The sequence below is a fragment of the Scardinius erythrophthalmus genome (assembly GCF_964197995.2).
Source record: "Scardinius erythrophthalmus genome assembly, chromosome: 4".
In the NCBI taxonomy this organism is placed as follows: Eukaryota; Metazoa; Chordata; class Actinopteri; order Cypriniformes; family Leuciscidae; genus Scardinius; species Scardinius erythrophthalmus.
The window spans coordinates 40,783,400-40,799,352 of record NC_138224.1 but is presented as its reverse complement, the minus strand read 5'-3'; the positions used below and the strand labels follow the sequence as shown (position 1 = coordinate 40,799,352).

The window sequence follows — 15,953 nt, the reverse complement described above, 5'->3', positions numbered from 1 at the left end:
TCAGATGGGGACCCCTAATTCCCTGGAGCCCTAAGCGGCCACTTATCTCACTTATTGGTTAAGTCTGCACCTGATTATAGCATAGCTCATTATTTTAAAATCATTTACCTCAGTATCTCCAGCTGACAGTTTAGAATTTTCAGTCCATCAGAAAGAAGCTTCACTCCAGAATCCTGCAGGTCATTGTTACTCAGGTCCAGCTCTCTCAGGACAGAGTTTGAGGATTGAAGAACTGAAGATAAACTCTCACAACACTGAGCAGTGAGATTGCATGTGGTAAATCTGAAGAAGAAAAACACAATGTAATTGAATATAGAATAAAACTTAGCAGTGTAATTTTTTTATAATTAACTTGTTGCAAAAAATCAAGTGTTTGAACTCAAACCTCAGTATCTCCAGCTGACAGTTTGGACTCTTCAGTCTATCAGAAAGAAGCTTCACTCCAGAATCCTGCAGATCATTGTTACTCAGATCCAGCTCTCTCAGGACAGAGTTTGAGGATTGAAAAACTAAAGACAAATTCTCACAACACTGAGCAGTGAGATTGCATGTGGTAAATCTGAAGAAAAACACAATGTAATTGAATATAGAATCTTAGCAGTGTGATTTTTTTAAATAATGAACTTGTTGCAAAAAAAATAAAGTGTTTGAATTCAAACCTCAGTATCTTCAACTGACAGTTTGGACTCTTCAGTCCATTAGAAAGAAGCTTCACTCCAGAATCCTGCAAGCCATTGTTACTCAGATCCAGCTCTCTCACAACAGAGTTTGAGGATTGAAAAACTGAAGACAAATTCTCACAACACTGAGCAGTGAGATTACATTTAGAAATTCTGAAGAAAAACACAAATGTAATTGCATACAGAATAAATATTTACAATGTGTAAAAAAAAAAAAAAAAAAAAAACGTATTGCAAAAAAATAAAATAAATTATTTGAACTTAAACCTCAGTATCTCCAGCTGACAGTTAGGACTCTTCAATCCATCAGAAAGAAGCTTCACTCCAGAATCCTGCAGGTCATTGTTACTCAGGTCCAGCTCTCCCAGGGCAGAGTTTGAGGATTGAAGGACTGAAGACAGATTCTCACAACACTGAGCAGTGAGATAACAGGATGAAAATCTGAAGAAGAAAAACAATGTAATTGCATACAGAATAAATCTTAGCAGTGTAATGTTTTTAAATAATTAACTTATTGCAAAAAAATCAAGTATTTGAACTCTAACCTCAGTATCTCCAGCTGACAGTTTGGACTCTTCAGTCCATCAGAAAGAAGCTTCACTCCAGAATCCTGCAGGTTATTGTTACTCAGGTCCAGCTCTCTCATGACACAGTTTGAGGATTGTAGAGCTGAAGACAAACTCTCACAACACTGAGCAGTGAGAATACATGATGAAAATCTGAAGAAGAAGAAAAACAATGTAAATGCATACAGAATAAATATTAGCAGTGTATTTTTTGCAATAAGTTATTTTTAAAAAAAAATCAAGTATTTGAACTCAAACCTCAGTATCTCCAGCTGACAGTTAGGACTTCTCAGTCCATCAGAAAGAAGCTCGACTCCAGAATCCTGCAGGTCATTGCTACTCAGGTCCAGCTCTCTCAGGACAGAGTTTGAAGATTGAAGAACTGTAGACAAATCCTCACAACACCGAGCAGTGAGATTACATGTGGAAAATCTGAAGAAGAAAAACACAATGTAATTGCATACAGAATAAATCTTAGCAGTGTGATTTTTTAAAATAATTAACTTATTGCAAAAGTTAAGTAGTTGAACTCAAACCTCAGTATCTCCAGCTGACAGTTTGGACTCTTCAGTCCATCAGAAAGAAGCTTCACTCCAGAATCCTGCAGGTCATTGTTACTCAGGTCCAGCTCTCTCAGGGCAGAGGTTGAGGATTGAAAGACTGTAAACAAATTCTCACAACACTGAGCAGTGAGATTACAGCACTGTAGCCTGTGTAGAGAACAAAACACAGCAACAGTAATGCGTATTATCTAGCATTTATAATCTAGAGCCTGAAAAAAAAAACTTTAACTGTAGTGATGTAAGCAAAGATTTAAAAAAATATATATAGTATAAGTATTTATATTATCACACATTATATTTATTAACTTTTCTAAACACTCTAGGCCAACAAGTAACCCATTTAAAATGAAGACCCAATTACAAAAGACTAACAGTGTATATAAATAAATGCAAAGGAGACTCTTACAATGCTCTTCTGGTGTGTTTTACCACTGGCAGAAATCTCATCAGTGCTTCATTGGATCTTCTGTATTTCTGCAGTTCAAATGCCTCTTGAGCCTCTTCTGACACGAGGAGCACAAACACCAGACCAGACCACTGACCAGAGGAGAGATTCTTTGCTGAAAGATTTCCTGAGCTGAGAATCTTCTGGATTTCCTCTACAAAGTTATCTTTCAGTTCACTCAGACAGTGGAAGAGATTGATGGTCCTCTCTATTGATTCCTCCTTCTCTATTGTCTTTTTGATATAGTCAACAGTGTCTTCAACATTCTCTGTTTTGAGTTCCAGTCTTGGCAGTAGTTCCTTTAGGTCACTCTGATTGGACTCCATTGAGAGACCCAGGAGGAACCTGAGGAAAAGGTCCAGGTGTCCATTCTCACTTTGTAAAGCCTTGTTGACTGCAGCCTTATGAAGCTGAAACTGAGGCTTTTTGGACAGTTTCCATGTCAGTTGTTCTTTCCATGTTAGTTTTCCTTTCCAGGATTGAAGAAATAGGTCCGCTTTCTCATTTTTGCCCATCAAAAACACGTAGAGAGCAGCAAGGAATTCATGGACGCTTAGATGTACAAAGCTGAAAACACTTCTTGCAGCTACCTTTTCCTCCTGAAAGATCTGAGTGCATAACCCAGAGAACACAGACACTTCACTGACATCTAGTCCACATTCCTCAAGATCTTCTTTGTAGAAAATCAGATGTCCTTTTTCCAGCTGTTGAAAGGCCAGTTTCCCAAGCTTCAGAATAATCTGATCAAAAGACCTTGTATTGTCTTTAGGTTCAGGACTGTATTTTGTTTTCATTTGTTGCTGCTGAGTAAGAAAGAAGTTTATGTACATTCCTGTAAGAGTTGTGGGAGTTTTGTCATTGCTCTCTCGAGACAGTAGAGGCTGAAGAACAGTGAGAGAGATCCAGCAGAAGACAGGGATATGGCACATGATATAGAGACTCCTGGATTTCTTGATGTGACTGATGAGATTTCTAGCAACCTCTGGTCTGCTGTTTTTGTTGAAGTATTGCTCTTTCTGCTCATCATTAAATCCTCGTACCTCTGTCACTTGATCAATGTAGTCACGGGGTATCAGACTGGCTGCTGCTGGCCTGGATGTGATCCAGATGAGAGCAGAGGGAAGCAGATGTCTCTTGATCAGGCTTGTAACTATCTTGCTCACTGTTGTTATTTTGTGAACATCTGTAATTCTGTCACCCTCTTTAAATATCAAAGGGAAGCGACATTCATCCAGCCCATCAAAGATGAACAAAACTTTACTATCAGCTTGAGGAAGAGGAGGCAGTTCTTCAGTGCCATTAAAGACGTATTTGTGAAGTAGTCCCATGAGACTGCAATTGTTTGCGATTAAATTTAGCTCACGGAACGGCAGAGGTAAAATGAAGACTATATCCTGATTTTCTTTTCCTTCAGCCCAGTCAAGGATGAATTTATTGACAGAGACTGTTTTTCCCACTCCTGCGATCCCTATCGTCAGCAACTTTCTGTTTTGTTGACCTTCATGGACTTTGAAAATGTTATTGCAGTGGATTGGTTTGTCTTTGGCATCAAATAGTTTGAGATTCAGTTCGAATTGTCTCACCTCGTGTTCATTCACTCTTCCTCCAGTCTCATTCTCCACCACATATAAATCAATGTAGATATCATCCAGGTTTTTCTGATGACCCGTCTGTGAATTACCAACCAATATCCGCTTGTACTCCTGTTTAAATTTGTCCTTCAGTCTGAGGCTAATCTCATGAAGAGCAGCTTTACTGTATTCTGCAGCTGAGCCTTTGAGAAAGAGGAGAAAAGTCAGCATAGAGCAAAGGATAAATTTGAATAAAGTTATAATAAAATCTTAAAATAAATTCTAACCTGGCCTTTGATTTCTATTGCAAAAAAAAAAAAAACAAGCGTACATGAATGATAACTTGAACACGGTGCTTCCAATACATTAAAATTAATCACACTCATCTTTCAAGGGTTTACATGCACTATCTTACAGAGATTATGTTGAAACTCATGTCATCACATGGATACCTTATATATCATAATCAATTTATTAACTTTATTTCACACTAATGAAATATAGATATAAATATAGTTATTTTAGCTTGAAATAAGATTGTTACAATTTATACATTTTTTCATACCAGTGAGATTTTATACTTCAACACCAATTTTGATGTACTAGCCTAACTAAAGCTAGTAAAAATGTTCCCGGCTCTCAGACATAGTGAGACTATTGAATCGAGTTCTCAATTGTTTTGCTAGGCATAAAAACTAAAGATACAAAAGATACACGTTCATGAGGGCACATCACTACAACTTCACATGTGTTACCGCACATAGTGATAATCCCAATCTCAGCCCGTTTATGGTATACCATTCATGCCTAAAAACTTGGTTTCAATCAAAACATTTCTGAATATTTTTTCATTTCTATTTCTAGAGTGTTTAGTGGATTGTTACAATTTAACTCAGATCATGTTTAAGCCATGCTGACTAAAGTCATTAAAAGTTATTTGTTTTCTTCTACTTAGAATTAACTACTTTAATTTACCCCTGCTCTGTTTTGATTCAGCTCCAACAGGGACAGATGCCTTCATATTGCTATCAGCCTGATCTGTGTGTGTGTGTGTGTGTGTGTGTGTGTGTGTGTGTGTGTGTGTGTGTGTGTGTATGTGTGACACAGAGAGAGAGAGAGAGAGAGAGAGAGAGAGAGAGAGAGAGAGAGAGAGAGAGAGAAAGAGATGATCACACACTGGGAAACATAAATAACACAAACACATCAGCAAAGCAAAGAGAAAAATTTAAGTCAAATCATCAAAGTCAATCACATCATAGTCACTGTGAATTAAATGTTACCATGCTTGTGTTTGTTCTCCAGCTGCTTAGCCAGTTCATTCTGGTTCATCTTCCTCAAGATCTCCACCGTGATCTTCACAGCTTCTTCTGGTCCAAAACATGCTACCATCTTATCCACAGTTTTTAATATATTTGCATTCTCCATTTCAGAATTTGATATATGATTATCATTTTTTAAGTGCCATTGAAACCGCTCCAGGTCATCTTTTACCAGGTCCATCAGTGAGTTCATGAGCAGATCTTTAACAGATGCCATCGTCCTTCACAGCTTCACAGCTGAAAGACAAGAATAAAAAGATCTTTATTTGTTTCACTCTTAACATGTGGACCTAATCCAGGGGTGCCCAATCCTGCTCCTGCCGATCGACTGTCCTGCACAGTTCATCTCCAACCCTAATCAAACACACCTGAAGCAAACAGTTAAGGTTTTTAAACTTTTAAAATTTTAACTCGGTCCCTCATAATTATAATCCAAATGTCGCTCTCTGTGCTGCACATTTTCCGGAGGAAAGCTTCCTCAATCTACACGAGTTACAATGCAGGATTCACACAACGGCTTGTCCTGAATGATCGAGCAGTTCCAACTTTAAAAACAGAACCTGTTTACGAGCCACAACATGTAAGTATGATTTTTTCGTTGATGAGTTTTCTGTAATAGTTTGTATTGTTAATTGTACATTGTAGCGAGGAAGTAAACGAAGGACAACGCTGTTTGTCTCCACAAACCAGTTTGTTAAATGCTAACGTTAATTCATACTTATCCGACAAACACATATAAACTTCTGTTTAATATCACCAGCGCAGCGAACTTGGAATGTTCGTGGTTGTTGTCGTTTATGTGATCACTGTAAATTATTCTTTGATTATAGCTTTTATGTATTGTTTATCTACAGGCATGCTAAACATGGTTTGTGTTTGAGTTGGCTACTGTTGTAAAGCCGATGTTTAGTGTTTGTATTGGGTTAATAGTTCTGGCGACAGATATTTAGCTACAATCGTTTTAAATATACAAAAGTAACAGTGTAATATAGCGATCACAATAGATCTGCAGTCTTAAAAAAAAAAACACATACCTTTCTGAAACGTCCTTTAACAGCCGTTCTTGAACAGGTTCTGCTCGATCCTCTCCACTAACATTCTCTGGGTCTGATTCGGGCTCAAACTGGAATGGGAATATTAATGCCGTTGTTTACTGAAGCACAAACTACCGGTAAGGGTAAGGGGCGTTTCCGAAACAACGTGCACTTGGCGGTTAGCAAATCACAACACACTGGGCCATCTAACCAATCTGAGCCCATTGCGTATTTTTGAGGGCGGGGCTTCTTAGAAGCAGGAAATCATCCGACCGTTTTTACAAGGAGGGACAGAGCAGTGTAGAATAATGGTTAAATATGTGAAAAATAATACAAATTTTAAAAAACGAAGCATGGACACATGTTACAGTGCACCCCACAAACACAATCAAGCCTTCGAAAAAAGGTGTTTTACCACCCCTTTAACATTTCTGAAACATTAACCAAGATGGCCTAGTATGGTTGTTGACATGAGTGTGTTGTCTCGTTTTTTCACCGTAATTCTTAAAGTTAATATAATCTGACTGAGGAATCTTAGACCAGTAAATATTTGAACTGTGATCAAATGTAAATTAACTTGTGCTTATTTAACTTTATTTAAAAAATTATTATTTAATTCTGCAATTTGCCTTCATTAGCGATTATCATCGATTTGATTACACAGAGATGCTAATTAAACTAAACTGAGCTAGACAATGACATCTCTGAATTCAATAATGAAATGCCTTTAACTGAAAATTGAATGTTTAATCTTATTATTATACATTACTGACACTCTATCCTCCAATTTGATACTGTTAAGTGCTTTGACACATCCGTATTGTTAAAAGCACTATATAAATAAAGGTGACTTGACTTTACTTTATGTCGATCCAGTGAGCATTGTTTTCGCATGTGATGCACGCACGTTTGCGTTTAACCCCCTGAGGTCGGCTATCGCACCGGCACGATAGGCTCGTTTTTTTCCTTTATCAGTGCAAAAAAGAATCAAAATACTAATATTAATTTTTATCTTATATGCTTGTGTTATACATCAATCGATCCTGTTAAGTGTGTATTTTTTTTGTGAATACTCACAATAAAAACAAAGTGTTGTGCTTTTTTGCCAAATAAAGAAAAATAAACACGAAGCGAGTTCTGCCTTCTCTCTGTCAGTTAAGTCCGAAAATGAACCATAACTCAACGAATACTCAGTCAAACAGTCACACAGGCACATAGGCATGAAGCTTGAATTCTCTTCTTTTAAATGAAGTAATTTTTATAAAAAACAAATATTCTCAGTTTATGCAGTCTGTATGAAAAGAGAGAGATGTCAGTCGTTCTCATCTCAGCTCATTATTTTTAATTTGACCCCGCCCACGGAGAGCGCGAGCTATTCAAACGCAAATGACTGAGGCAATCCACGCAAACATGTGAACGCCCCCATATCAGCTCGAGAAAACACATCAAGCTTATTAGATCATTGTACTTGTTTACACCGTCTCGCGGCGCTGTGAGGAATAATACTATCGTAATAATAATAATGGAAAATGTACTTCAGAAGTGCTGGTATTTCGAGGACAACGGATCCTGAGCTATGGAATACTGTAGTAAGTTTTTTTTTTTCATTCTCGAGTGAATTGCGTTTCTGTGTGTGAATGAATGAACGGCAGAGATGCGCGCTGTTTACCACAACTGGCAAAAAGACGGTTTAAATTTGAATCGCGTTTCTGTGTGTGAATGTTTCGCTTTTAGCAAACTGTATTGCTATACTGAGTAAAAATCGACTGAAATATGTTGAAATAAAATGTAATTGTATAAGCAACGTATTAAACGGCAAATTAACATTTATATTTCTTATAATAAAAACAGAAGACCTATGTTACAGACATATGAAAGACAACATTTCGTTGATTAGTTTTGGATAGATTATACATTTTTACTGTAAAATATCTGCCACCTCAAATAAGCTTTTGTTTGCCCATTTTTGCTCATATGTTAAAAATAGTATGTTTTGTCAAAAATAAAGTAATCAAATAATATGTTATAGTGTTGATTCCAATATAGCCTAGGCTATATTCAAGTAATGAATCCTTAACCCTCTGGGGTCTAAGGTGTTTTTGGGGTCCTTGAGATGTTCTGACATGCCCTGACATTTTTGCTTTTTTCAGTTGCTTATAAACATATTAATGGCAAAAAAAATTACACACTATTTAGCACAAACAGGGCTACCATGAAATGTGAGCAACAAGAATGTACATGTCTGCATTTTTGAGAGAATAATGTTTATGCATGGTTATTGAAAAAACTAAAAACTAAAGTTTCTGAAATAAGGCCATAAAACACATTCTAAATATGTGCCAATAAGACTTTTGTCTAAAATATGTCATTGCCTAGTGTTTTTTCTTCAAAATGAAGTGAAAATCACCCTGCCTTATTCACATAACACAATACATTGATTTGAATTTTGCAAAGCACTTTCTGTTTGGAAAGGCCATATGCGGAGTGGGCGTCAACGGTCATGTATATGTAGTGGTTCACACCTGAGGAGACGATGGGGCCTGCATACTGTGACGCAAAGTTGGGATGTGGCCCAGAAAGATAAAAAAACAATAGGTGTCGGAGGAAAAGATGCACGAGAGACTAGAGATTGCGTATCTTCCCCGTGTTTAATACAATTACTTAAACGTCACACTCGTCCGCATACATGGGGATCGAGTGAGAAAAAGTAACATACAAACAAACATCCAACTCTGGTCACAAAATATAAAAAGGAAATAAAAGAAAGAGTAGCGGTAGAGCGGTTATCTCCTCTCATCACCCGTCAAACCTACATCTGACGCTCTACGCACATGCGCAGTTCCCATTTCACCCCATATTAACCCAAAAACACAAAGTGACCGTTACAGAGTCCCCCCTGGAAAAACATTGGCTGTCCTCAGCCAACAGCACTGTGAAAATACAAGAAATAAACAACTTCACACATGAATAGTTGTATATACTCCCACCTCACAGATATGCAAGGAAAATTGCGAGAAATACTGACATACATGACAGTTATTAACTCATCTTACATCCTTCATCCAAGGTTACAAAAAGAAAATGTCACAAGTAAACAGAAAAAACATTTTTCATTAACCCACGGCAATATACGTTTTATAGGATAAGTTCCCCTTTTATAAGAACAAAACACAAAAATGTAAGATAACCTAGAAACAGTATGGTATGGTATGTTAATACAGTGTCTTAGAAAACAAAATACACACACCGCATTCACATGCTCACTTTAAGTCTAACAGATCTGTGTGAAATGGATTGGTCCATCTATTGGTCGCCCAACCCGACGTGATCCTGGGGGCAAGTCTAGGTCGCAGGTTATACCTTTGGTCGACACAATCATTATCACCCTCAGACAAATCACAAGAAATGATAGGATCAACAGACTCACTCACTCCCTCTCCACTGACATCTTCAAATAACTCTGACATCAGACTCCAAGAGATCAGAGACATCATCAGTTGTATACTCACAGGACGTCACACCAGGACTTTCATGACAGGAGCCCCCGTCACCCAACAAGGTACTGTCCTCAGGAACTTCCGGAGGTGGAACCACAGGCACAACCTCTGACACATTTCCAGAATCCCACATACGGAAAGGTTCCATGTTTACCACATGAAACACCCCAGCATCCAACCCTGTATTCACATCAGTAAGTCTATAATTTACATCAGACAACTTCTGAGTGACACAGTAAGGACCTGCGTATAAAGGCGCAAGTTTTGCAGTGAAGTTTGTAAGTGCGTCAGAACGTGGATGAGTCTTGATCCGCACCAGATCATTCACGGAAAAGGAAACAAGACGACGCCTCTTGTCATAGTAGCGCTTTTTCTTAGAGTGACTCACTTCTAGAAAAGATCTGACATGATCAGAAGCTTCCTGGAGTGAATGCCTCAGGGCATCCAATGAAGTCACACCTGGATCTTCCATTCCGAGAGAATCAGGTTGAGAAATCAGATCCAAGGGCGTGTCCAGTTCTCGGCCATACAGCACCATTGACGGACTCAGTCCTGTACTCTCGTGTTGAGCTGTCCGTAGGGCAAAACAAATGTGTGGAAGAAAGCGATCCCAAGAAGTATGTTTAGTCCCAACATATGCTCTAATGGCCGTTTTTAGCGTCCGGTTCACTCTCTCAGTGGCATTGGTCTGAGGGTGGTAGGCTGTTGTAAGTCTATGCTCAGTGCCCAAGGCAGAAACTGTGTGTTTGAAGAGATCACTCATAAAAGCAGAACCCCTGTCTGATATCAAATACTTTGGGGCACCATGCCGAGAAAAAACCTCACTGAGCAGCTTATTAGCAGCAACAAGAGCAGTAGCTTCCCTCACAGCACAAACTTCGATCCACTTCGAAAAGTAATCAACGAACACAAGGATGTACGCATTACCACTCGGCGTCCGAGGCAAAGGGCCCACGAAGTCCACCCCTGTGTACTCCCAGGGAAACTGGGGACGGATTGGAACCATGAAACCACCAGGCTTTCTCTGGAACGGCTTCGTGAATTGGCAGACAGCACATGAACCCACATACTTCTTCACATCTGACACCATGTTAGGCCAGAAAAATCTCTGTTTAATCCTTGTCACCGTTTTAGTCACACCCAAGTGACCTGCAGTGGGATGATCATGAAAATACTCCAACAGAGACCTCCTGACAATCTGAGGAGCATAAAGCTTAAACTGTTTCATGGGATGTAGTGTGCAAGAAGATTTTGGGTCCTTGCGATACAGAAGACCATCAAGAACAGCACACAGGGGATCTTCCTCTGGAGACAAACTCTCACCATCCTCCAATACCCTGAGCAGCTTCCCAACGTCCGGATCATTCAGCTGTAAACTTCTCAAGTGATCCCTGTCCGTAAACAACACAGACGGCAAGGAACGCAAGTTCAGACTCCCAAGAACAGCGCGATCAGGAAGAATGTCAAACGGCTGACCACAGGTAGGTAAGGGGTTTCTGGACAAACTATCAGGGACGCTGTTGGACACTCCAGGTTTATGGACAATCTCAAAATCAAAGTCCTGCAACCGAAGTGACCACCGAGCCAACCTTCCAGTGGGGTTTGGTCGTGACATCAACCACTTCAGACTGCTGTGGTCGGAAAAAACTGTGACGTGCAGTCCCTCAATGTACGGTCTAAAATACTCAAGCGCCCAAATTACCGCTAGGCATTCCTTCTCGGGGGTAGAGTAAGGGCGTTCAGACTTGTGCAAAGCACGACTGGCGTAGGCAATTGCACAGTCTCTACCTTCTTCATCCCTCTGCATCAAAGCAGCTCCCAGACCGACATCACACGCATCAACATGAATGAAGAATGGAAGTGAAAACTGTGGAAATCTCAGGATAGGCGCAGACGTCAGTTTACTTTTGAGGAAATCCAAAGCATTTTGGCAATCTTGTGTCCACACAAAAGGAATGTTGGCTCTTGTAAGTGCAAAGAGAGGTTCAGCATGTCGAGCATATTCGTGAATGAACCGCCGGTAGTAACTAGTCAGGCCCAAGAACTGTCTCACCTGCTTAACGTTTGCTGGAGTAACAAAATCAACCACCGCCTTCACTTTCTCCTCATTCGGTAGGATACCATCTTTGGTGACTCGATACCCCAAGAAGGTAAGTTCCTTCCTACAGAACTGACACTTCTCCAACTTGATAGACAGACCAGCAGACTTGAGCCTAGCCAGGACCTCCTCAAGGTCTATCAGGTGTTGCTCAAACGTGGGCGAGGCGACTACAATATCGTCCAGATACACAGCGCATGTCTTGTAGATAAGGCCCGCCAGTACAGTGTTCATGAGCCTCTGAAAAGTGGCAGGGGCATTACACAGGCCGAAAGGTAGAACACGGAACTGGTATAATCCACGGTGAGAAATGAAAGCAGTCTTTGGCCTTGACGATTCCTCCATGGCCACCTGCCAATAGCCCCTGGCCAAGTCAATTGTGGACACAAAGTTTCCTCTCGCTAGAAAATCAAGGGACTCGTCTATTCTCGGAAGTGGGTACGAGTCTTTCACCGTAAAGCGATTCAAACCTCGATAATCTACGCAAAACCTTGGTTCGCCGGAAGGCTTTTGAACAATGACAACTGGTGCAGCCCATGGCCCTGATGCTGGTTCCACAATGCCTTCCGTCAACATCATGTCGATTTGCCTCTCAATTAACTCTTTCTTTGCAGGTGATGTGCGGTATGGAGGAAGATGGATAGGTCTGGCCTGTTCTGTGTCAATTTTGTGCTCAACCATGGATGTATGACCTAGATGTCCATCAAATAATTCAGCAAAGGATCTCAACAACTCAGAAAGCTTAATTTTTTCACCATCATTTAGAGCAGCCTCGTCGACTTTTGTGGCCAAATTGGAAGAACCAGATTCCAAACTAAGTATACTGTGACTTGGCGTCATTAAGTCAACTCCCTCCAACTCCTCTGAGGTCTCTGGCACATCACCCAGGACAACTGTTCTGGAAGGAACTCGAATCACGACAGAAGCTCTCATCATAAAATCCATGCCCAAGACAAGCGGCGCTGAAAGGTTTTGGATGACTGCAAAACGATGGTAAAAGCGTTGGCCCATGAAACCAAACTGTAGCCAAGCTAACCCAGAAGGACAACACATAGCTCCATCGGCAAGCTGTAAAGGAGGCGCAGACCAAGCTGTTGTTTTGAAAGTCCCCCCTGGAACAAATTTTGAAACATCCCCTCGCACCGCTGAAACGGAAGCCCCCGTATCCAGGGTAGCTTCAAGTACCTGGCCATGAAAATTGACCTGAACACGGAAAGGTGTGTTCCAATAAGAAGAGGATGTGAGGTCTTCCACATGACCAAGTGCAAGCTGAGTGGTCTGGGATGAAACAGATAAGTGAGGCTCAATTACTGTCTTGGGGGAGGATTGCCTCTCTGAAACGTCCTCCCCCCTCTGAAGTTTCCCGACCTGGGCCTAACTGAGGCACCCAGGTCCGCAACCGCTGTATGCGACACACTACTTGGGCGTTCCGAACTCTGTGTCTCCGTAGTATGTTCAACCTGATGATTGGGCGAAACTGGGCGCACATCCAGACTATTCCGAAGTCTACATGATGGACAGTTACGGGAAGTATACCCCGGTGTCAAACACTTGAAACAGTGAACATCCCGTGCTACAGGAACTGACTGCGGCACATGGGATGCATTACGACTACACGGACCCAAGACTGAATGCAGCTCATGCGCACGCAAGAGAAGGTCCATCACAGATGTTACCGCAGTACCATAGAGTGCTACCCTGTATTTCTCCACAGCATGCTTGCATATTAGCTCAATTTGCTCCAGCTGAGGAGGCGGAGTTCTCAATTTTCGAAATTCACTCAGCATGTGAGCGACAAACGTAGGCAAAGGTTCATCTGGCATCTGAACCCGGTCCAGGATACCTCTCATAATGCGCTCCTGATTATCAGATGGCAGAAAAACCTTCCTAAACAGATCACAAAACTGGGCCCATGTGGAAAGATGAGAGCTCAGGACATTAAACCACTTCTTTGGTTCCTTGGACAGAAAACGGGGGAGTTCAAGTAACATCTGGGAATCAGTAAGGTCTAGTGAAGTCCTGTATATGTCGACAGACTGAAGCCAATCTTCTGGACTCGTCTTTCCTTCGCCGTCAAATATTAGAGGTTCAAGACGCGATTGATGTAGGACAGAGGCCAAGACCCTGGACGTAGCCGACAAATCAGCCAAGGCTGGTTGAGTCACCATAGGTGCACATACATGAGGCACATTAGCAAAACCTGACCTTAAATCTCCCACTGGAGCCTGTCCTTGAACATATGGGGTAGAAGCAGCTAAAGGTGAAGTTTTCGGCCGAGACACAACAGGAACGGTACCTTCATCTGGATTCATGCAGTCAATCACTGTCCTTTGCAGGTCCAGTGAGTCACGGAGACACCGCTGCAGTACAGCAACCTCGTCCTGCAGGAACTGAACCTGAGACCGTAAGTCCTCATCCTCTCTCCGAGACGTACTCTGTCTTGGTGAGTAGTCAGAACATGTCAGTAAGTCAAGTAGGTTACGATTTTCAGTCATCCTGTATAACAGCAAATTACAAAAATATTGCCAGAAAACCTAAACAAAATTTTGTATATGCACAGTTTACAATGAATCAATCAGGAATTAAGCACAAAACAGCACATCAAACCTGTTTGTTACCTGAAAAAAAATAATCATGTGCACTAGTACAATCTCTGTTAAAACACTATAAACAAATAACCTCAGAGAAAATGCACAAAATACACTACAAATTGAAATAAAGTCCAACAATATTTTTTTTCCCTCAGAAACAGTTCTCCTTTTCGCGCTTGTCAGGCCACCAGATGTGAAGTGAACGAAAAAAAACAGTGACCAACAGACTTGTGCGTTACTTCAGAAATGTCCAATAAGGCAAAAATGCTCAATAAATTTTCGTTGTTGTTTTTCTTTTCAAAAAACAAAAATAAATAAAGGTAAATCTTCCAAGTGTACTTTTCTCTCCTATTTCTCTTTTGTCAATGTTATGCAGAACAATAAACTGTCCGTCCAGCCGAAAAAAAAAATCAATCCAAACTAAACGAAGCAAAACATCAAATGTCACCTGCACTCCTTGTACTTGCAAATCCAATCGAGCTCGAACAAATCTTTAAAAAAACATCAGGAAATCCACGCGACGTAGTAGGCTACAGATCCATCCAACGGACGCCGCACGGCCACCACGGTAATACCCGCCAGTTGACTTGCCTGGATACACCACTGTAGCACGAACACGTCAGTCGACAAACCGTCGGGAGAGAAGAGAAAATGAGATAACTTTGGTAGATCCACAATGTTCGGGCGCCACTTTGTGACGCAAAGTTGGGATGTGGCCCAGAAAGATAAAAAAACAATAGGTGTCGGAGGAAAAGATGCACGAGAGACTAGAGATTGCGTATCTTCCCCGTGTTTAATACAATTACTTAAACGTCACACTCGTCCGCATACATGGGGATCGAGTGAGAAAAAGTAACATACAAACAAACATCCAACTCTGGTCACAAAATATAAAAAGGAAATAAAAGAAAGAGTAGCGGTAGAGCGGTTATCTCCTCTCATCACCCGTCAAACCTACATCTGACGCTCTACGCACATGCGCAGTTCCCATTTCACCCCATATTAACCCAAAAACACAAAGTGACCGTTACAATACTTAATTAGCCATTCATTCAGGTGAGTCACTGAGCCACAAGAATGCAAGAGCAACAGTTGGAAGCATCTCAATTCTTTTTTATTTTTCCACATATTGTGCTTGCAATTTGGCCTATAATATCCAAGGAAAACATGTCTAGTAATTGTGCAGTTAATTCTCATACTGTATTTTCAGTTTTGGAATATTTATCCTCTCCCCAAATTTGTCAATAATAAAACACAATAAAAGTTATTTAAAGAAAAGGCTTATATTTACCTTTTAATATTTGTTTACATCTACCTTGTAAATATATTTTTTTATTAAAAAGGTTACAATTACAAAGAAAGTGTAATCTCTCTTTGGAAAAACTTTGTAAAAAGTATACATTTTATCATACATATTTCAAAGTTAAGGATTTGATTGATTATTTGATAACTTTATTTTTGACAAAACATATTATATTTAACATAAGCAAATATTGGCAAACTTATTTGAAAGCTTATTTGAGGTGGCAGATATTTTACATTAAAAATGTATAATCTATCCAAAACTAATCAACGAAATGTTGTCTTTC

The 15,953-nt window shown here is 40.3% G+C and overlaps 1 protein-coding gene across 1 annotated transcript in view; it reads right to left on the bottom strand.

The window, feature by feature from the left end:
• Positions 1–15,953, bottom strand: part of LOC308689671 (NLR family CARD domain-containing protein 3-like) — a 61,314-nt gene that overhangs the window by 23,756 nt on the left and 21,605 nt on the right. Inside the window, exons 2-6 of the mRNA XM_081363505.1 lie at positions 5,106–5,381; positions 2,216–4,028; positions 1,332–1,399; positions 660–783; positions 109–282 (exon numbers count right to left, since the gene is read on the bottom strand). Of these exons, the coding sequence (XP_081219631.1) occupies positions 109–282; positions 660–783; positions 1,332–1,399; positions 2,216–4,028; positions 5,106–5,361 (2,435 nt within the window). The 5' untranslated portion in view covers positions 5,362–5,381. The remainder of the gene's footprint in view (positions 1–108; positions 283–659; positions 784–1,331; positions 1,400–2,215; positions 4,029–5,105; positions 5,382–15,953) is intronic.